The sequence below is a fragment of the Natator depressus genome, chromosome 5 (genome assembly GCF_965152275.1).
Source record: "Natator depressus isolate rNatDep1 chromosome 5, rNatDep2.hap1, whole genome shotgun sequence".
Lineage (NCBI taxonomy): Eukaryota > Metazoa > Chordata > Testudines > Cheloniidae > Natator > Natator depressus.
The window spans coordinates 23,205,512-23,225,959 of NC_134238.1; the positions used below are offsets into that span (position 1 = coordinate 23,205,512).

The window sequence follows — 20,448 nt, forward strand, 5'->3', positions numbered from 1 at the left end:
GAAACAATTGTGGTATCTTTCTTCTGAAACAATTAAAATGATGCCCAGTGTAATCAATTATTGGATTTATTTAATACTTCACCTTTGATAAGCCCTAGTCATTATTAAAAATCAGGGTTTCATTAGATGTGTTAAAAGCAAAACCAGAAGAATTGTTTTATTATTAACACACTGTACTCTGATGGCTCCACACATTAGAGACCAACAATAAAATCAACAGGTGATGAGAACAGAGCAGGAAAATGTACACTATCAGATTTCTATTTCTTTAATGGGAACATTTTGTTATAATCTGGATATGTGACATTCTTGCCTCCTTGACATGTTTACAAGAAAATGTACACAATTAAAATCAGTGGGCACTGATGAATGTAGACATTTTAGATGACCAACTTGTAAAAGAAAGAAATACATTACACAAATAAAACAGAGGTTATATCCACAGTCATGAATACACATTCTTTACCCCAAAACAACAATAAATAAAATCACATTATATGCATATAGTTCTACTTACATCAGTACAATATACTGTGCAGCTTTTCATTCATTTTCTACTAGACTGATACAACATTTCTGTGTTGTCCAGTATTTTTACATTGATAATGAATAGTATCACCCCAAAAAAGGGGACAAAGTTAACTTCCACAGTCTCTATCCTGAGTCCTCTTGGTTTCGTGATAATTACATACTAGGCACAAGGAACAAAGCAAATCCATCCCATCACCTTCCTCTCAGCATTCTACCCCAATGCATGGGGCTCCCTATATTTTTAGACATGCTCAATAAATAAACACCCTTATTTAGGTAAGCACTTCGTTTTAGAGGTGAAATTCATCACTGGGAAGAGGGTCAGTCCGAGTCCTACGTGCCACTTAAATTCAATTTAAGCCTTAAATGGGATTTAATTGGTGAATAGGCCTTGGGCTGGTCCTCTGAGCTTAAGTATAAAATAATATAGACCGCATCCTGTGCAGAAAGCAAGAGCTTGATCCTGCTCTCGTTAAAGTCAGTAGCACATTAAAGGGCGTACAATCAGTCCCTGAGTTTCTCTCTCCTTTCTCCCTCAACTCAACTGCGCAAGTATTCATTCTCTAGTCCCAAAAGACCTTTCCACCCCTTAAATTCTTTGCTACAATAAAAGCCATTAAACAGTCAACACTTGCCAATCATAACCCCACAGTCGCCCCAGATATGTCCTAAATACAAAGAAAAGCTTTAACGATCTTGTATACCACTGTGTGGTAACTGTTACATTCGCTTTTTTAATGGTGCCTCCTACACTATAAGGAGAAACACCCAAGCATGTGGTTCATAGGGGATAAAGTGTCAAAGAAACGAACCAGATTCTCAGCTGGTATATATCCGTGCAACTCTACTGAAGTCAACGTAGCTGTGCCAATAAATGTCAGCGGATGATCTGGCCTAATATTTGTAAAACCTGTGGTCACAGACTTTGATGTGAGAGAATTGTGAAGTTATTCCTTGTGCATATCATCTTAGATTAAGAAATTAACAATTAAAACAAGATTTTTAAATCCCCTATTAGGTACATTTCTTCTGCTTGCTCAAGTGTCTGGTAGGAACATTCACACAACAGAAACACCAAGCAACAGTTTACAGAGAGTCAGGATTTTTAACCTTCTGAAGTTTCAGCACCTAACGAATCCATGAAAGATATCTGATGTGCTGTAGCTTAACATATAAACTTTAACAGTGTCAGATTCTTCAGAGTATTTTGCCATGGATGCAGAATATTAACATTAGTGGTTAATGAGAAATTTTGAATGAACTCTAGTCTAGCACCTTTTAAGTCATTTTTGTAGGGTCTAAATGTGGTGTACACCAGTCAGAGGCATTTTGAAATGTGCATTCTGGAAGAAGCAATTCTAGATTAAAAAAAAAATCTACGCAGTTATTTCATAATTAAACACTAATCCAAGAAAGTCTCCAAGTCATGGCAGTATTATTTTCCTGATGAAAAGCCAGCAATATCCTTGTAAAACACCAAAGCCTCCCCTTTAACCCAGATGGGTAAAATATAAAGGGATGGTCTCCATTTTACATACATGCTAGATTTAAGACTGAATTAAGGCCAAAAAGAAGTGCATATGTTTCTTGTGATTCCCAAGAGGAGAGAACACCATCATAGCCCATTGCACTACTTGTTAACCCCTTCAGGTGGTCCACTTTCACTGGCAACATTTCTATTGACTTCAACAGAAATTTGGTCTGCATGTGGTCTACAGGATCATTCTCACTCTGTATTCGAAGATGTCTGAAAATAAGACCACACACCATTTAAACTCCTTTCTGCCTAATATTTCTATGAACAGAGATGTGCACAGTGCAAATACTTCAACTTTCTCATGTGAAATGTGTCATTTAAACAAAAGCTCCTGTACTCATAAACTCTACTTGCAGATATTCAGACAGCCAATGGGCGTTAGGCATATATCTGAAGTCAGAGCTTTCCCCAACATCAACTACTACCAAAAAAAAAATTATGTAGGAGTCCTCTATTAACTATACCACTTTAACACTTACGGATGTGTTTAACCTTGAAGTTTGTGTGCCAAAGTGCTGGGCTCATTTGTGACCTTTATATGTTGATTTGTTGTTATGTGAATGTGTGTGAAATATGGATAGCCACAAACATAGGTTTTGGTTAAACAAGCTTCTGTGAAACCCACATTTTACAATACATTTTATTTACTTTTATAGCCCCTTAGAGCCAAAGAATTCTTTAAAAACTTCTTTGAAAATCAGTGTGTTTTGTCTGAACTTAAACATTCCCCTGCAGTATTAGAAGCCTAAGCACTGAGCTACTGCAGGAGAATCAGAGAGGGAGACTGACTAGTCTGTATTTCTTGTCCTAATTAAGGAAAATGTAAAAAGTAAACAAATGCCAATGGTAAAAAGTAAATTCATGTTAAAAAATTGTTCCATTTTAATAATCTAAGGTGTTATTACTAACACAGGACAGAGATTTTAAAGAATAGCTAAACAGGCTCCATGCATTCCTCCAACAGCAGTCTGCTATGCTCCCAACGTTATGGTGCCTCCTCTGGACGTGAATGAAGTGGGTTGTGGTGCTTTAAGCTGTGGCCCATCTCCACAGGAGCCCCAGCTGGTGAGACTTCCTGGGCAATGCTATCGAGGGTTATGATTAAAAGCATGCCCATAATCCAGGGCCGCATGATTTTTTTTTCAGCCTCACAGTGACTCTCTAATGCCCCTTTTCTCCTCAATTCCATTTAGCTGAAACAAGCTCATGTGATCAAAAATTGTCCTGTTCATTATCCCAGATACTTTGACTTAACTGTGCTTGGCACAGGACCAGGTGATGAGGACAAACGCAACTTGAGCCCACCTTTGTGTTCCTGATCTGTAGGGAAGCTCGGAGGGCCAGACCAGCCTCCCGTGTAAGTCACAGCAAACAAAATTTTTGTTTTGTGAAAAACTGTATTTTAAAATGTCCTTGGTTTACAACAAAAACATTTTGGTTTTTATTTTTTGCTTTTTTCCTTTTTCTTTCCCTTTTTTCAGTAGCAAAACAGAAAAAGAGAGAAAAGGAGGAAAAAAACAAATTTGAATATTTCCGAAAGTGAAAAATAAATCAAAATGATTTTGAAACCAGTAAAATTTTTCCCTAACGTTTTAGTTGAAACAGATTTTGAAAATATTTTAGAAATTTTCCAAAAAATTGATCAACTTTTTTCAGCCAGCTCTACAGCAATGTGAATTCTGCTCTAACCTATGCCAGACGCAGTGGTTCATGGCTTGAGGGGGGCCACTCTAGTGTCCAAAATTCACTGGGCTGTAGTGGTGCATTGGCCACATCACTTTTTCAACAGACACACGCTGCAGACCTGGACTGGGAAATGGGTGATGTTAGAGCCTCTATCCTTACTCTGTGCTACCCAATGAGAGGAAATCTTTAAGGTCTCAAATCCACCCAGTTTTCAGCTGCTTTGATATACTCTGGAGCAGCTCCAAGAATGGGCCCCTGCCTCGATGCCTGAGAAATCAGACAGAACTTCACAAATGCAGACAGTAAACCGTATGCCCAGATACAACATGTTTTAGAAAAAAGTAGTATGATGAAACACACCAGCAAAATCTGTCCACTCACTGAAAAAACCAGAAAGCTGTAATAAAACAAATAGGGCCAAACTCTGCTCTCAGTTTACTGTAAGCTACTTCGGTGCACTTTCTCTGGATTTACACTAGTGTAAATGATGGCAGAATCTGGCCCTTACAGCAGTGATCCCCAAACTTTTCCTCTCGCGCCCTCCCCGTTACCAGTAATAGAATGTGTCTGAGCCTGCCCCGGGAGCGGAGCTGCGGCCGGGCTGGGGGCCGCAGCTGGGGCCAGGAGCGGGGTCCAGCGGCCGAGAATGGGGGCAGGAGCAAAGCTGCGGCCGGGCCAGGAGCGGAGCTGGGGCGTCAGCTGTTGCCAGGAGCTGGGGCTGGAGTGGAGCTGCATGGAGCTCCCTCCCTGCCCCCTGGTAGGAGCTGGCCTGGGCCCTGCTGTACCACCCCCAGATGTTCCTCCACACCCCCTCCCTGGGGGGGCATGCCCCACAGTTTGGGGACCATTGTCTTGGGAACTAGTTTTCTTAATATGAAAAATTGCCAGGATAAACCAAAGGATTCACAAACTCAGTAATTTTTCTCTCTCTCAGGCAATACTCTTCGAGCTGTTATTCTCCAAATCAGGCATTCTAAATAATACCTACATTTCCTGACTAGAAAGTGTTAAGAACTTTTCTATATACAGTATAAAATAACCTGCTTTTAACAGCTAATTCACCACAGAGCCACTCCTGCGCCAACTGAAGTCCATTAATTAATGAGATAATTACCAGAGAGATCAATGGCAGCAGGATCTGGATCAAGCGCCACAGCAGCATCTTAAAGTCCCAATCCTGCAGCTGCTTTACTTTATCCCTGTAAGTAGTCAGTCTCATTGACCCGAATGTGTGTAAAGTTAAGTGTCTGCAGGATTAGGCCCTAAATTTGAAATCTGAATAATTTTGGGCAATTTTACAACTAATTAATCAATTGCATTTTACTTTAGCTAATTAATTATTTGCATTCTGCACATGCCTGGGGAAGAGGGAGGAAGAAAAATCTGGTTAATATTCATAAACCAAAATAACTTTTATTTACATCAATGACTTCCTGTGCACATTATTCACTCTTGTAAAAATATTTCTTCAAACCTTCTCACCTTGACTTTTAATCTCACCAAAGCAAAAATAGACATTTTCTAATAGAAAAATACAAGATAAAAATACCGAAAAATAAAATGCTAGCATGGAATGTCATTTTTATTTAAAAAAAACAAAAAACTCTTGAATTACCGTTACTGTACAAACACTCCCCTATCATTAATATTTACAGAGTCTGGATCGTACCCTCCTCTCACTGAAATCAGGGGGACTTCTGCCATTGACTTCAATGGGAGCAGAAGCCGGCCCTTTAGGTACTGCACTAGCCTTTCTAAGAGGTGGTGATGGTGGAGAGAGAGAAGGATGATGACTCTTCTGGGATGTTTTGTTATAATATAAAAGCATATGTCAGGCTGAAGAAAAAGCCAATCCACTCTAGGGTTCTGATTCTCCCCTTGCTTATGTCTCATACCAGTGAAACTCCACTGACTACAATGGAGCTACTCTTGACTTACACCTAGTATAAGTGAGAAGAGATGCAGTCTCTGTATTCCCTGTCTTGATTTTGATACTGTACGTGCAATGAAAGAATGACTTGAGTGTTTCCACCCTCTTTACTTTCTCAATAGTTATTTATATCTCAAGTGCCAACTCCTGAGATTAAACTCTAAGGGTCTAATCCTGCACCCAGTGAGGACCATGGCAAAGTGGCCCATTGGTTTCAATAATGCAGGAAGCCCAAAATGAAGACATTTTTATTTTAATGGCAAAGCAGCATTGAAACCACATTTTGATATCCTTGCTTGTGATGCAGCTAAGAAAGGAGGCACTAGGAGTTAAAAAGAAGGGGTCAGGAAGAAGCATAACCCAGCCCCAAGCACAAAACTGCGTCCCTCAATAAATGTCTTAGAAAATACCCTCTCAAAACACTAAGAACGTCCTACAATGTGAAACTATCTTTTTTTTTTCACGAGATGAAAGGCCATGTGGCATAATGTGATTAGTAAATCATTCCTGAGTTTCTGAAAGAAATTAAGACAAAATGACTCTACTGCTTAAAGAATGAGTTCTTCAAGAGCCTCTTCTTTTACACTGATGTCTTTGGTTTTGTCCATTTCCCTAAAGTTTTTTTCAGGAAGAATGGGATTTTTTTTCTTCTTTATGCGGCAGAAAAATGAGATCTAATGGAGTCTTCACGTAACTGCCGATGCTTGCCCACATTACACTCTTCCTGTTGACTTCGTCTCTCAATAGTTATTCTGTATTTCTTTCTGCATGAAAGGAGAGGAACAGAGTAAGAAATCCTCCCTCAATAACAAGATAATAGGACTTCTCTTTCAAAGAATGCCTATAGGGGACAACTGGGTTTCTGTTGAGAAATGAGAAGTGACAGAATGTGAAACCCTGGTAAAAGATTAAAGTCGTTTGCCTTGAAGCATTTTGCCCTAGCCCAAGAATTCTGTGTAAAAGTTAACAGGCATTCTCAAAGCACGCAGACGCAAACATTTTCTTCTTTGACAATTTGTGAACTAAACCATTAGGACATTTTTGTATAGTGGCATGGGAACTATGCCAGATTACTCTTTTTGCATTGATCAGAGCCAAATTACTTTCTTATACCAGACATGGGGGCTACTTTCTGTGGGATCTGCACAATGGATCTGGCTCTTTATGCAGTCAAAACTCCCACTGAAGCCAGATACTATCTAATTAACCCCTCACAACATCTACATGAGATAGATTAGTGTGTTTATGATGTCACTGGAAGTACTATCTGTGTAATTAACACTGGATCCAGCCCTAAGGATCTTAAGGAAAACTGGAAAAGAAATTTAAATTATATCTAAGGGGTATATTAAATTGCTTAAAAAGAAAAGGAGTACTTGTGGCACCTTAGAGACTAACCAGTTTATTTGAGCATGAGCTTTCGTGAGCTACAGCTCACTTCATCGGATGCATAGCATATCGTGGAAACTGCAGAAGACATTATATACACACAGAGACCATGAAACAAAACTTCCTCCCACCCCACTCTCCTGCTGGTAACAGCTTATCTAAAGTGATCATCAAGGAGGGCCATTTCCAGCACAAATCCAGGTTTTCTCACCCTTCCCCCCACCCCAACAGACACACATACAAACTCACTCTCCTGCTGGTAATAGCCCATCCCTCTTTGAAACCTCTCTTTATAATGTGCATGATAATCAAGGTGGGTCATTTCCAGCACTAATCCAGGTTTTCTTCCCCCCCCCCCCCCCCACACACACCCCCCTCCAAAAACCACACACACAAACTCACTCTCCTGCTGGCAATAGCTCATCTTACAATGTGCACAGCAATAATCCAAGTTTAACCAGAACGTCTTGGGGGGGGGTTTGTAGGAAAAAAACAAGGGGAGATAGGCTACCTTGCATAATGACTTAGCCACTCCCAGTCTCTATTCAAGCCCAAATTAATAGTATCCAATTTGCAAATGAATTCCAATTCAGCAGTTTCTCGCTGGAGTCTCTCTGGTCACGCAATCACAGACATGAGGGTCGCTATCTTAAAGCAAAAAAACTTCAAATCCAGACTCCAGCGAGAAACTGCTGAATTGGAATTCATTTGCAAATTGGATACTATTAATTTGGGCTTGAATAGAGACTGGGAGTGGCTAAGTCATTATGCAAGGTAGCCTATCTCCCCTTGTTTTTTTCCTACAACCCCCCCCCCCCAAGACGTTCTGGTTAAACTTGGATTATTGCTGTGCACATTGTAAGATGAGCTATTGCCAGCAGGAGAGTGAGTTTGTGTGTGTGGTTTGTGGGGGGGGGGGGTGAGAAAACCTGGATTAGTGCTGGAAATGACCCACCTTGATTATCATGCGCATTATAAAGAGAGGTTTCAAAGAGGGATGGGCTATTACCAGCAGGAGAGTGAGTTTGTATGTGTGTCTGTTGGGGGGGGGGGGGAAGGGTGAGAAAACCTGGATTTGTGCTGGAAATGGCCCTCCTTGATGATCACTTTAGATAAGCTGTTACCAGCAGGAGAGTGGGGTGGGAGGAAGTTTTGTTTCATGGTCTCTGTGTGTATATAATGTCTTCTGCAGTTTCCACGATATGCTATGCATCCGATGAAGTGAGCTGTAGCTCATGAAAGCTCATGCTCAAATAAACTGGTTAGTCTCTAAGGTGCCACAAGTACTCCTTTTCTTTTTTCTTTTTACGAATACAGACTAACACGGCTGTTACTCTGAAACCCATTAAATTGCTTGTGCATCAGCCATGGTTTTCCATGTGTGCCCACCTTAAGCCCCTTATCAAGAGTTTCTTTATATTATTCATACATCAAAGTAAGGTACTAAACCCACTTCCTCCCATAAACCTCCAAAATGAAATTTTAGAAACTCTGAGTCTAATATTTTTAACATTACACCTATGAACCCACTGGGTTTCAGGGCTGATTATTCAAAAGGGCCTCAAACCAGCCCCTGTTGTACATGCAGTTTTTGCACAATATTGCTTTTGCACACAAATGACATAATGTTCACATACAAAGGAAATTTGCATTCAGTTTTCATGAACAAGTGGGATTTAAGTCCAGGATTTCCAAAGTTAGGCTTCTGAAGATGCAGATAGGTACCTAACCTGCTAAAAACCCTTTTGAAAATGCTAACAAGTGCCTAACTCCCATTGAAATCAATGAGAGTTAGGCACCTCGCTGCTTTTGAAAATCCCACTAGGCATCTATCTGAATCTTTAGGTACCTAAATTCCTTTAAAAAACAGACTCTTACTGTATATATATATTCTATTATTTCTTTGTGTATGGAAGTTGTTGAGGCACAAAACCAGCCCATTTTTGGAAATACAGCCTTTCAGTTCCTTTCAAGAGAATATATCAGAAGAACTATGATTCAGATTTTTCAACAAAGTGCAGTTGTACCCTCAAAGATATGCAAGAAGTTGTATGCCTAATTGTGGTAATTACACATGCAGATGACCAAACAGTTGTATAACTATATCTGCATGCACATTAGTGTAACTGCTGCACAACTATGGATGTGTACACAAATAATTTTTGTGAACACAATCCCATATGCACTTTTCTTAAAATCTGGCCCTATATGTCCAGTGAATATATGCCAGGTGTGATATCTAATTCTTGCCACTCATTCCAATGGATGAATTAAGGCCCTGATCCTCCTCCTCCCCCTAGCGTCAATGGGTGCAGAACCAGTCCCCAAATGTCAAAGTCAGAAGCCCTTAGGGGCAAGTCCTCTGCTGGTGCATACTGTCAGTTTACACCACCTACGGATCTGCCCCCGGTGTGTGTAAAGTTTAAAAAAAACACCACCTTTAGTTTCAAATTGGGAGGGTTGTAAAAGATGCAAGGGTCTGGCTGCGACAATGCCCAAAGTACATTACAAAGGCACATTTGTACCATTTTTTTTGTCTTTTTCAAAACATAAATGGGGTCTTTAATCAATCCTGTCATTTGATAAATGGATGCTTTGTTTGAGACCCACAAGATGTACTGAACATGCACTGACGCAGGCAACAGTAAGTTTTCCTTGTGGACATATATCATAGAATCATAGACGTGTAGGGCTGAAAGGGACCTGCAGAGATCAAGGAAGGACAAAGTATTATAGACCATCCCTGACAGGTGTTTGTCTAACCTGCTCTTAAAAATCTCCAATAACAGAGATTCCACAACCTCCTTTGGCAATTTATTCCAGTGCTTAACTACCCTGACAGTTAAGAAGTTTTTCCTAACGTCCAACCTAAATCGCCCTTGTTGCAATTTAAGCCCATTGCTACTTGTCCTATCCTCAGAGGCTAAAGAGAACAATTTTTCACCCTCCTCCTTGTAACAAATTTTTATGTACTTGAAAACTGTTATCCTGTCCCCCTCAGTCTTTTCTTCTCCAGACTAAACAAACCCAATTTTTTCAATCTTCCTTCATAGGTCATGTTTTCTAGACCTTTAACCATTTTTGTTGATCTTCTCTGGACTTTCTCCAATTTGTCCACATCTTTCCTGAAATGTTGCTCCCAGAGCTGGACACAATACTCCAGTTGAGGCCTAAACAGCGCAGAGTAGAGTGGAAGAATTACTTCTTGTGTCTTGCTTACAATACTCCTGCTAATACATCCCAGAATGATGTTTGCCTTTTTTGCAATAGTTTTTACACTGTTGACTCATATTTAGCTTGTGATCCACTGTGACCCCCAGATTCCTTTCCGCAGTACTCCTTCCTAGGCAGTCATTTCCAATTTTGTATGTGTGCAACTGATTGTTTCTTCCTAAGTGGAGTACTTTGCATTTGTCCTTATTGAATTTCATCCTATTTACTCTATTTTAATCTCATCCTCCAAAACACTTGCAACCCCTCCCAGCTTGGTATCATCTGCAAACTTTATAAGTGTACTCTCTATGCCACTACTAACACAAGGAAAATTACCCACAAGCATAAGGGATTGAAGGATCAGGGCCTAACACAATACAGCTGATTTAAGCATACAAAACAGCTATTGAGACAGTAAAAGTGAATGAACTGGCTTCAGTGGGAGTTTTGCCCCAGAGAAGTAGGCCCTTATTTTAGCACCTGTCTGTCTCCTCTCCTCATACCAGAGAAAGGCTTGCAAGGTGTGGAGAGGTTTGGGCTCTGTAGGTAGCTAAGGGACTTTTAGTAACTGGGACTAACCTGAAAAAGTAGAAAGCCATTAGTAATCCTGCTCCAAGTAAGGCACCCACTACGATCCCTGTAACTGCTGACTCTCCTAGGCCACCTGCTTGAAAAAGCAAACAGAAATAAATGATCAGCATTGCTACCCAGAACTGTTCATGTTCACATTCTGGAAAATATGTATTAAAGAAGTGACCAATGCAAAAAAATAACTAGAGCTGTTCAAAACCCAGTTCAGAAGGGGCTTGGGGGGAACACCTCTCATTTGGTTCAAACTCATGTGACTTTATTTTCCTCACTGCTTTACTGTGAGTGTTGGGGGTCAACCCTCCCACCACTACCAAATCAAAGGAACACTCAGTCACAGTTGTTATAAAGGTGTGATATAGAGAAATGCTGGTAAGAGATGGGTGTGTATGGTCTACCCCTCACGACAGGGGCTAGGATTACAATAGATCACATGTCAGGAGGGCAGGGTCTAGTGACTGCAGCAGCTACTATGACAGAAACGACCGAGTTTCACCTGGGTTAGCATCAAAATCGTACACCAGCCCAGATTAACTCAAGGATGGGCTCGTCTTCACTCAGTAGCCTCATAGGCCTCAACAAACCTTTTGATGACCCTGGGCTGAGTTTCAAGTTAAATTCATGTGATGTTAGTTCTGTGCTGAAAGTTTTGCACATGAAGTTAGTCAACGAATGACTATGTGAACATAATCATAAATCAACAGTCAGCTGAACGGTGAAAACACAGCACTTTGCCACAAAGTTGAGTAGGGGGCAGAGCAGAGATGTAATGACCCAGAGGGAGCTCAGGGAAGAAAGCCCCTCTAAGGAGCAAAAAAGGAACATGCTAGCTGCATCAGTCTTTAGGATGGCATAGCCTGCTTCTCTTGCCATACCTGGCCCACTCCATGGGCTGGTACTGAGGGAGGGGGAATCGAAGGACCTGCCTCCTCTTCACTCTTCCTTGACCCTTTGAAGGGCGTTGCTGCTCCCCACCCCTGGGACTCATGGAGATAATAAAGGGTCTCAAATGCACTGTCTCCCTCTGCGCTAGTCGGGGACAGACCGGGCCAGAATGAATGTGTACAGTAAAGTATGGAGTACAGCTAGTGTTTTAAATCTGAATGGAAAAGAGGGAAATAATACTGTCAAGCTGGGGGTATCTCCTGCCTCCAGAGCTAGCAATGCATTTCCTGCAAAACCCTCCTTATAAAAGGGGAGCTAAGACCATCCTTTTGAGGGAAATGTCCACAGCAGAGGGAAACTTGCCACAGAAATATTGCAAGTATCTTTTTCCAGTCACCTTTCCTTATTATCCCCTCTGTGAGGCATGGTCTGTGAACACAGGGAACTGGAAAGAGATGGGGCTGCTCAGGTTGAGAATCCCTGGAGGGCACCATCCCTAACCCCGTGGAGAGTTAAGGCTGTTCTGATCAGCATCTGTCAAAGGGGTGTGATTACGCCTTGTCTCGGGGGACAAGCTTGCATATTCCAGCTACTCGCTATGTTTGCTCCCTTCTGGCCTGCGGAGAGCTACCCGTTTATTTTCCTGGAAGGGGACTTCCATGGGCTTAGGGCCAACCCGGAGATCTCTGTAGCATAATGGCCATGCACCAGCTTAATGATGGGAGTCTGACAAGAAGTTGCATATCTGCTTGAGCTTTTTGTTCCCAGTAGCAGCATGCAATGTCTGGGAATAAAGATATGTCCCGGCCATGAAAAACAGAACTGTTTCAATACAGCACAGCTGTCAAGGTCCTGTTGGCATTTTCAGGCCCAGCAACCTTGACAGTGTTCCATTAAGGAACGTGAGTGTAAACAAGGGGATGCTGTATTACAGCATGGGCTGCTTCCTCTCTCTCTTACAACTTGGAAGGAAACATTAAGTCACTAAACTTACATGATTTACAAGGCGTATTGTTCGTATGCTCTAAAACTCTGTTTTCATCTATTCTCAGCTTGCCAGGACCCCAAGGATACTTCACGTTTGATCGAATTTCAAAACGCCCTTGCTTTCCATAGTAGTCCCCAATCACCTGTGTAAAAACAAGAAATGACAACGCTTTTCTAATGAATTTATTCCCAAACTGGAGAGCTGCATGTGCTTGGAGCCTTCTGGCACGTCCTGAATAGCCACAGGACTTGAATGAGTTGTCCTGTCAGAATCCCACTGATGAGATCATTAATTAGCAGCATTTACGGCAAAGGACAAAATTCCATATCCTTCTCCACTTTAGTCACTGAAATCAATTTTACCAGCTTTCTGTCCCAAACAATAAATGGCCAGGGTTCAGAGAAAATTTGGAGCCAGCTTGTTTAAAACTTTGTGATGGTTCTTGAAATGGTTCCTGTGACGTACCAAGCCTTTTGTGACCCGCTGCTGGAGGCTCCACAATCCTACTACACCTCGCCCCAGGAAAGGAGCAGCAAAAGTGGGCCCTCCAGACCTGCCTAGAGCGGCTGCACAGATGCAGCCAATCAGAGCCCAGAAGGCTTAGATAAAAAGGAGCTGAGGGCTTTAGCAGGTCAGTTCCTGGGACCAAGGAATGAGAACTGGTGCTCCTCTCTGGGCAAAGGAGCTTGAGGGACAACCAGAGTTTGGTTCTGACTAAAATAGTTTAAGCAGGGAGAGATAGGAACTGAGAACTTTAACCCTAAAGTAAGGGGGTGAAGATCAAGGGGCCAGGTGAGAAGAGGTCTAGGGAAACAGCAACAATGAACTGAAGTGAGCGGTATGTGGCTGCTGTGTGTGTGGCTGCTGCTCGGCTGGAAAACGGAGTAGTAGGCAGGCCCAGGCTCCCTTACCAGCCACTGGCAAAGTGATGTAAACCCTGAGAAGGGGACAAGGCTTGTTTGGGAACCTCAGCCAAGGGCTGAATTTAAAGGGCCCAGAGCCAGGACTGAACTCCCTAGTAAGGACTCTTGCTACCCCAGAAGGAGTTCATTTTGACTGTGACCAAGCTGGAGGACTGAGCCACTGGAGGGCTAACAAGTAAGGTCAATAACCTATAAGGGGTGCCAGGAATGAGAGAGACCTACAGTATCTCATGCAGTAGCAGGTGCTGCAGAGGTGTTACAGACCCAAACAAAAACCCTTTGATCTCCCACAAACTTTTTGGCATTTGAAATCTGGACTCAGGGCCTGACTTTCTTGCATGGAGACCATCTCTACCAAGTTCATGGACCTCAGTAAACCTGGACCAAGGGTTTTGGGGTTATAAAGAAACTTAAAAGCAGGAGAGCTTTGACTGATTTGGGGTTCCATTCTATAATGTTCTAAGAGGTCTACATGCATTTCTGTTTTCTGTTCAGGATTTTGGGTTCAGATGTGAGAGTTGCAAAATCGAGATTAGGATTCTGAACTCTGAACTTCCTTAAAATTCAAGGCTGTATGTAATCAAGGTTGTGAGTCGGTTCCTTCCTTAATTTTATATGCCTGAGAGGACGATTCATGTTGCATCCAAATAAAACATACAGGATATGGTTTACTACTGCGTTACTCCAGATTTACACCACCAGTGTAACGCTAATGGAACAACAGAGCTACACCAGTATACAGGTGGAGTAATACAGTAGAGAATCTGGCCCAAATTATCTGAATAACTAGCAGAGTAAAAGAGGCTGCTTTCTATCTACTTGATGAAATTCACAAAGGAGAATATTTTAGCCTCCCATTTCTGGGTGCAGTTTGCACTCCCAAAATAAAATGCAAGAACAAATGAGTATCTGCATCTGTTCGTGGTTTGTGCCTCCAGTCAAGTACTGCAGTTAGAGGGACAAATACCAGATATGTGAACAGCAGGGGCAAAAATACAGGAATAAATCCTGCCTGCAAAAGGAGATGGGCTGCCCACCCTTCTGAAAATATTCCCTAAAACGTATAAACATTAATGAAGAAAAAGAAATGCAGGGCCAAATTCTGCCTTCAGGTAACATGCACAGCCTCCAGGGAAGTTAATGTGAGTGGTACATTTGCATCAGAATGTATAATTATCTGAACACAGACATGAATTTTCAGTTAATTCTGGGCTTAAAGTAAACTTTCCTTATTTGAGCCACTGAGGCATGTTGATGGGTGAAATTCATCATTGTACATAGGTCCTGCCCAAGCCAGATGTGCCACTTAAATCCTATTTTGAGGGCTTATATAGGAGAATTTCATGTTAAAGGAGTCTGCGTTTCTCTGCCATTAGTGCAACTGTAGTTCAGATCTTTATAGGAAACACTTTTATTCATATTCCAACTAACAATTGCTCAGATATGGGACTGCAGGTGCAGCAAATTGGAGAGGGTGCAGAAAAGAGCCACAAACATTATTCAAGGGCTGGAGAAAATGCCTTACAGTGAGAGACCTGAAGAGCTCAATTTTTTTAGCATATCAAAAACAAGCTTGAGAGGCAACTTGGTTACAATGTATAGTTCCCAGTATTTCCCCGCCCCCCCATTAAGGTACTTAAAGGCTCTTTAACTGAGCAGAGAAAGGCATAACAAGAATGAATGCTTGGAACCTGAAGCCAGACAAATTCACATTAGAAATAGGGCACAAATTTTTAACAGTGTGGCTGATTAACCACTGGGACAAACTACTAAGGAAATTGATGGCTTCTCTATCTCTTGATGTCTTTCTGGAAGATACGTTTTAGTCAAACACCAATTACTGGGGTCAATATAGGCGTAACTGGTTGTGATATACAGGAGGTCAGACTAGATGATCTAATGGTTCCTTCTGATCTTAGAGTCTATGTATGAAGCTGTGAGCAGGGTTCTGGCCAATGCATGCACTCATCTGGCTCAATTCCATTGAGGAACTAAAGTTTTCATGACCAGATGGAAGGAACCAATGAAATAAATAAAAAAAACAATGGCATCAAAGAAAGAGGCCAGGTTATAAATCAGAGCAGGGACAGCGGAAAAACCTGAGCAAAACAGACACAATTAACAACTAATAGATTACAAAAATGAAAGGAAGAAATTAACATGAGACATACTTTTGAAGAGAAAAAGAAATGCAACATCAAAGGGGGAAAAGAGAGGTTCAATTGGAAATGAAAGGCAAGCAGAAGCGAAGCAAGGGAGAATGAAATGACTAAAAAATATATTAATACAAATAGGGGCTGATCACACTCAATCTTTCCCCCATAATCAGTCCTACTGACTTCCAGTAGCTATGACTACTCATGTAAGTATGTGCGGGTTAGGTTCATAGTTTTCAGTCATTTGTATCGATAGAAATGTATTAGTGACCCAGCCCAGCCCTGTAAATCATTACTCACGTGACTAGACCTTACTCACTGGGACTGTTCAAATGAGGTCATTGGAACTCCCTGAGTTACTACGAGCTTGTCTGCACTGCACTGTTAGCTCGAGGTATAACTTGAATGTTGCCCTAAACCTAACTCCCATGCACATACAAAAATATCTAGCTTGAATTAAGTGGTGCTTTAAACTCTGGCTAGTAGGACTCTGTGGTGAATCAGCCACAGACAGTGGTTTAGCGCTCACCTCATCTAGTTTACCTCATGGTAAAACTAAAGTGCCTTATCTTCACTGTGTCTTTACCTTGGGATAGCTCATGTGTTTTAGCTTCCTGAGGTAAAAACATATCTTTTCTTACCAGTGAAGATGGGAACTTAGTCATTTTACTCTGCAACTTCTCTTTTTCAAACTATATCTCAGGACCAGCTAAGATATAGAGCAAGGGTGGCCACATCACGGCTTGCAAACCGCATGCAGCTCTTTTTCAGTTAGTGTGGCTCGTGGAGCCATCCCCCCACCCCCATTCTCTGCCTACCAGACTGGGAGTAGGGAGTTTGGGGCCTCTGCCCTGCGGTGGGGTGGTGGGGCTTGGGGCTTCTGCCCAGCAGGGAGGGGGATGCCTGCTGGGGCTTGGGGCTTCAACCCCTAGACCCAGCAGGTGCTCCCCTCCACCTTGCAGGGCTGAAGCCTCTAGACCCGGCAGGTGCTCCCCGCAGCCCCACAGGGCAGAAGCCCCTAGTCCTAGCAGGCGCACCCAGCTCTCAAACTTCTGAAGATTATCGTATGTAGCGCAGAACGTCAGTAAGTTTGGCCACCCCTGATATAGAGCCTAGTCCTGTAAACTCTTACACCCAAGTAATCCTTTGAGTGAGAATGGATTTGTAGAACTGAGTTTTATGATTTAAGATTACTTTTATAAGCAGGATTTGCATTTAGGGTTTGTAGGATTATGTTATGACATTTTAATACACATAGTTAAATAATTAGCTGTCTATTGAGTAAGCAGACAATATGACGGTACATTATACTGACACTAGCTGGGACATCTCATCAGTAGGCATTTGCAATTATGTTTATTTTCTTACCTCCTGTGTGCCTGCTTCTGGGTTGGTCATTGCAATCACTGAGAAATCCCCATATCGGTCTCCATTGGCATCGATGGATACCTGCCCTGCAATGCCTAGGGAATGGCATGTAAGGAATTAGAAAATTAATTAGCTAAAATGTTGGACTCTTCCAAGGAAAACAAAACTATGAGTGGACAGATTTTTACCGACTGATACTTGACAGGAAATCTCATCAGTCTCACAGCACTTTTATTGGCATTCCAGAAGAAATTGTAATTTCATCTCAGCGTCTGCATTCCGAAATGCTTAACATTTCTCCTTTTGAAATATAAAATATGTGAGCCTGTTTGGGGAATATGTGCAAAAAATGTAATCCAGAAACTCAGAGCACTGGAATAAAAATAAAAATGCATTTCATGCAAATTAATTTACATAGGGCCTTGTCCTGAAATAGATAACAAAGCCCAAGTAAAAACACACAAGCTTATGTGAAGCTGAGAACTAATGAAACAGAGACCAAGGCCAGAGTCAGCAGCTCCGACATGTGGTACATGTGTGGAGCTGGTTTATTGCTGTTCTCACTGGATATGATGTGGGGGGATAATGGATATAGCTGCTTTACTGTGGGCTGAATCCTGCCCTCAGATTCCATCATCTTCGCTGGGGCTGAAAAATTTGATCCTGAAAGGGCAGGTTTACTCTGACAGGCTCCAGTTCAGTAAAGTACTTAATGCATATACCTCAGTCTCACTGTCAAGCTTAAAAGTATGTTTAAGTGCTTTGCAGAATTGGGGCCATATTTCCTTTCTTCTCTATGTTACATGTAGAGCTCAAGGGCATTATTAAACATTCACTGAAGTCAATGAGACCCTTCCCATAGAATTCAATGGCACTGAATTATGCACCCCCCACCCAAGAATATACTGTGTGGGTTTGACAAACCCACAGCTCATATAGACTTAAATAACAGTTTTGGGTAATCAGCCCTTCTTAAGGTCAAGGCTCAATACAAATTCTCTACATGAAATTGGGTTCAATTCCTATTTATTTCAATATTTCTAGTTACAGCTTTGAGAAAGACTCATAAAACACTCGTCAATTTCTCAAGTCTTCACCATGGCACCTGCCCTCAGTGACTAATCTCCAGTGAAATATAGGGTCAGTTCATTCATTGGTGTAAATTGATGGAGCTCTACTGAAGCCCATGGTTCTATTCCAGTTTACATCCCTGGGGCTCTGGCTCAGAATGCATACAGTAACAGCCACACACATTTCTGTCAAAGATACTGTAGAACTTTGCGAATACACACTCATGACTGGGAAACTCTGTGCCAAATCCTGAAATTCTTAATGAGTTTTTAATTCAGGTTTAACTCCGGGAACAACTCCACTAAAGTCACTGGGCCTGATTCTTCTCTGACCCCGGTCTTACAGCAATTTGCCTTCACGGATTTCAGTGAAGTTACTCCTGAGTTATAGCAGTATAAGCAAGAGCAGATCAGGCCCACTCGGACTTTTCCCTGACTGAGCAAAAAAGTGAGCAAGGGTGTCATGATTTGACCCTGGTGAATGACTGAATTTAGCAACTTTGGCAGATTTAGGCCCTTACTGAGTAGTCCCACTGAAATCAGGGGACCTTCTTGTGGAGTAAGGTGCCATGAATAAAGCTGGCAGAATCAGGCTGACAGTCAACAAACCCAATAATAAAACAGGATAATGCAACACATAGTGCACTGTGATCGTTTATTTTGTCAGCTTTCCTGTAGTTTAATGATTATGGATAATATGTCCCAGTATACTAGTACATGTAATGTGGCAGAGTTTGTGAAAACAATGGAATCATAAGAACACAAGACCTCTCTCCAGTGCCAATTTTTTGCCGAGGGGTGGGCAGAGAACAGGGCAAGAACAAAGCAAAGGGCACAGTTAGCAAGGTTCTAGTGTAGCTCTTCTTCTTCTTCTTCTTCAGTCTGGGGATGAAGACCAGGGGCCTGATTCTCTACTGCACTGTACAAAGTGAATGCACATCAGAATGGTAGCCCTTTACACCCATGCCACAGAGACGATTACGCAAAGTGCAGGGGAGTGGAGAATCAGGTCCCAAGGTGCAATTACAAACCAGGAGAGAGACTTCAGCTACCCAGTACCAGAACGTACATTTTTCTCAACAAACCTAATCTTCCCAAATGCTCAATGAGCTAAAATGCTTCACCTTTGCTCTTTTCCTATTAAAATGGAATGACCTCAGGAAAGATTAATGCGAGTTTAATCTTAGGCCTACTGAGTATTAACCAAACTGTTTACAACCAAATGACTGCCTGTAGATGTAATGGTACAGTAGCCAAACAATCACAAATTTGTGTTACTATCCTGGACTGAAGGATTAAGGAGTGAGCACAACCAAATGGCAATAGCAACACTCAGAGGCCACTACCAACTTGTCTGGCACGGCAAGGCTGGCTCCCAGAACTGAAAGGAAGTGTTTACTGGAACAGAAAGCTTACTGACTCAGGAAGCCAAGACCATCTGGCCTGAAGTCATTAATAGAGCTAGTCAAAACTTGGAAAATCTGAAATTTTCTTTCATCCTGAATTGTAATGAAAAGTTGAAAATGGCCTGTAGAACAAAATTTTTTGAAATTTTGATCTGGAAATATGGAAGTGTTTTGTTTTGACTTGATAAGACTATCAAAACATTAATATAATTTATTTTTTTTTAAATCAGCATTTCTAATGGAAAACTGTTTCACTGGAGAATTTTTGACCAGTTCTAGTCCATATCCCTCTCCTGAAGCATACCATTGACTGGCTCTCCCCTGCCCCAACCTATGCAGAGGGGAGGATGTGCACAAATGTTTCTTTAGCAGCTATTAATAGCCAATTGGATTCCTGACTGGACACCTGTCTGATATGGACCAGAATGTACCGTGGAGAAAAGGTGCCCAGGCTGTTAGAAATCTAAATGGCAACAACTATGTTTTCAATGATCTGTGTGCAAAATTTCAGGTGCAATATAAGGCCCCATCCTGCAATGGACTCTGCATGGATGGTCCCCTGGCTCCCGCATAGAGCCCCGCTGACCATGGTAGGGCTCCCCACAAGGACAGGAGCCTGCTTGCACGGTTCTCCTTGTAGGATTGGCTCCTAAGAGGCCAACATCAGGCCCATAATGAATAAATATTTGTCCAGCGAAGTACTGGGATGGTGGGGGGGGGGGTCTTCACCTTTCAGTCTTATGCTCCTGACAGCTCAGCGTTAAGCCTGAATTTTCAA

At 41.9% G+C, this 20,448-nt stretch overlaps 1 protein-coding gene across 3 annotated transcripts in view; it reads right to left on the reverse strand.

The window, feature by feature from the left end:
- Positions 1 to 248: 248 nt before the first annotated feature.
- NPR3 (natriuretic peptide receptor 3) overlaps positions 249 to 20,448 on the reverse strand; it is a 61,694-nt gene continuing 41,494 nt past the window's right edge. For 2 of the 3 annotated variants that reach the window (XM_074952429.1, XM_074952426.1), the window contains 4 exons: positions 17,195 to 17,289; positions 12,754 to 12,889; positions 10,866 to 10,953; positions 250 to 6,448 (listed from right to left, as the gene is read on the reverse strand). In XM_074952429.1, the coding sequence (XP_074808530.1) occupies positions 6,337 to 6,448; positions 10,866 to 10,953; positions 12,754 to 12,889; positions 17,195 to 17,289 (431 nt within the window). In that variant the 3' untranslated portion in view covers positions 250 to 6,336. Of the gene's footprint in view, positions 6,449 to 10,865; positions 10,954 to 12,753; positions 12,890 to 17,194; positions 17,290 to 20,448 lie in introns of all 3 variants that reach the window. The other variant, XM_074952427.1, reaches the window with a different exon arrangement.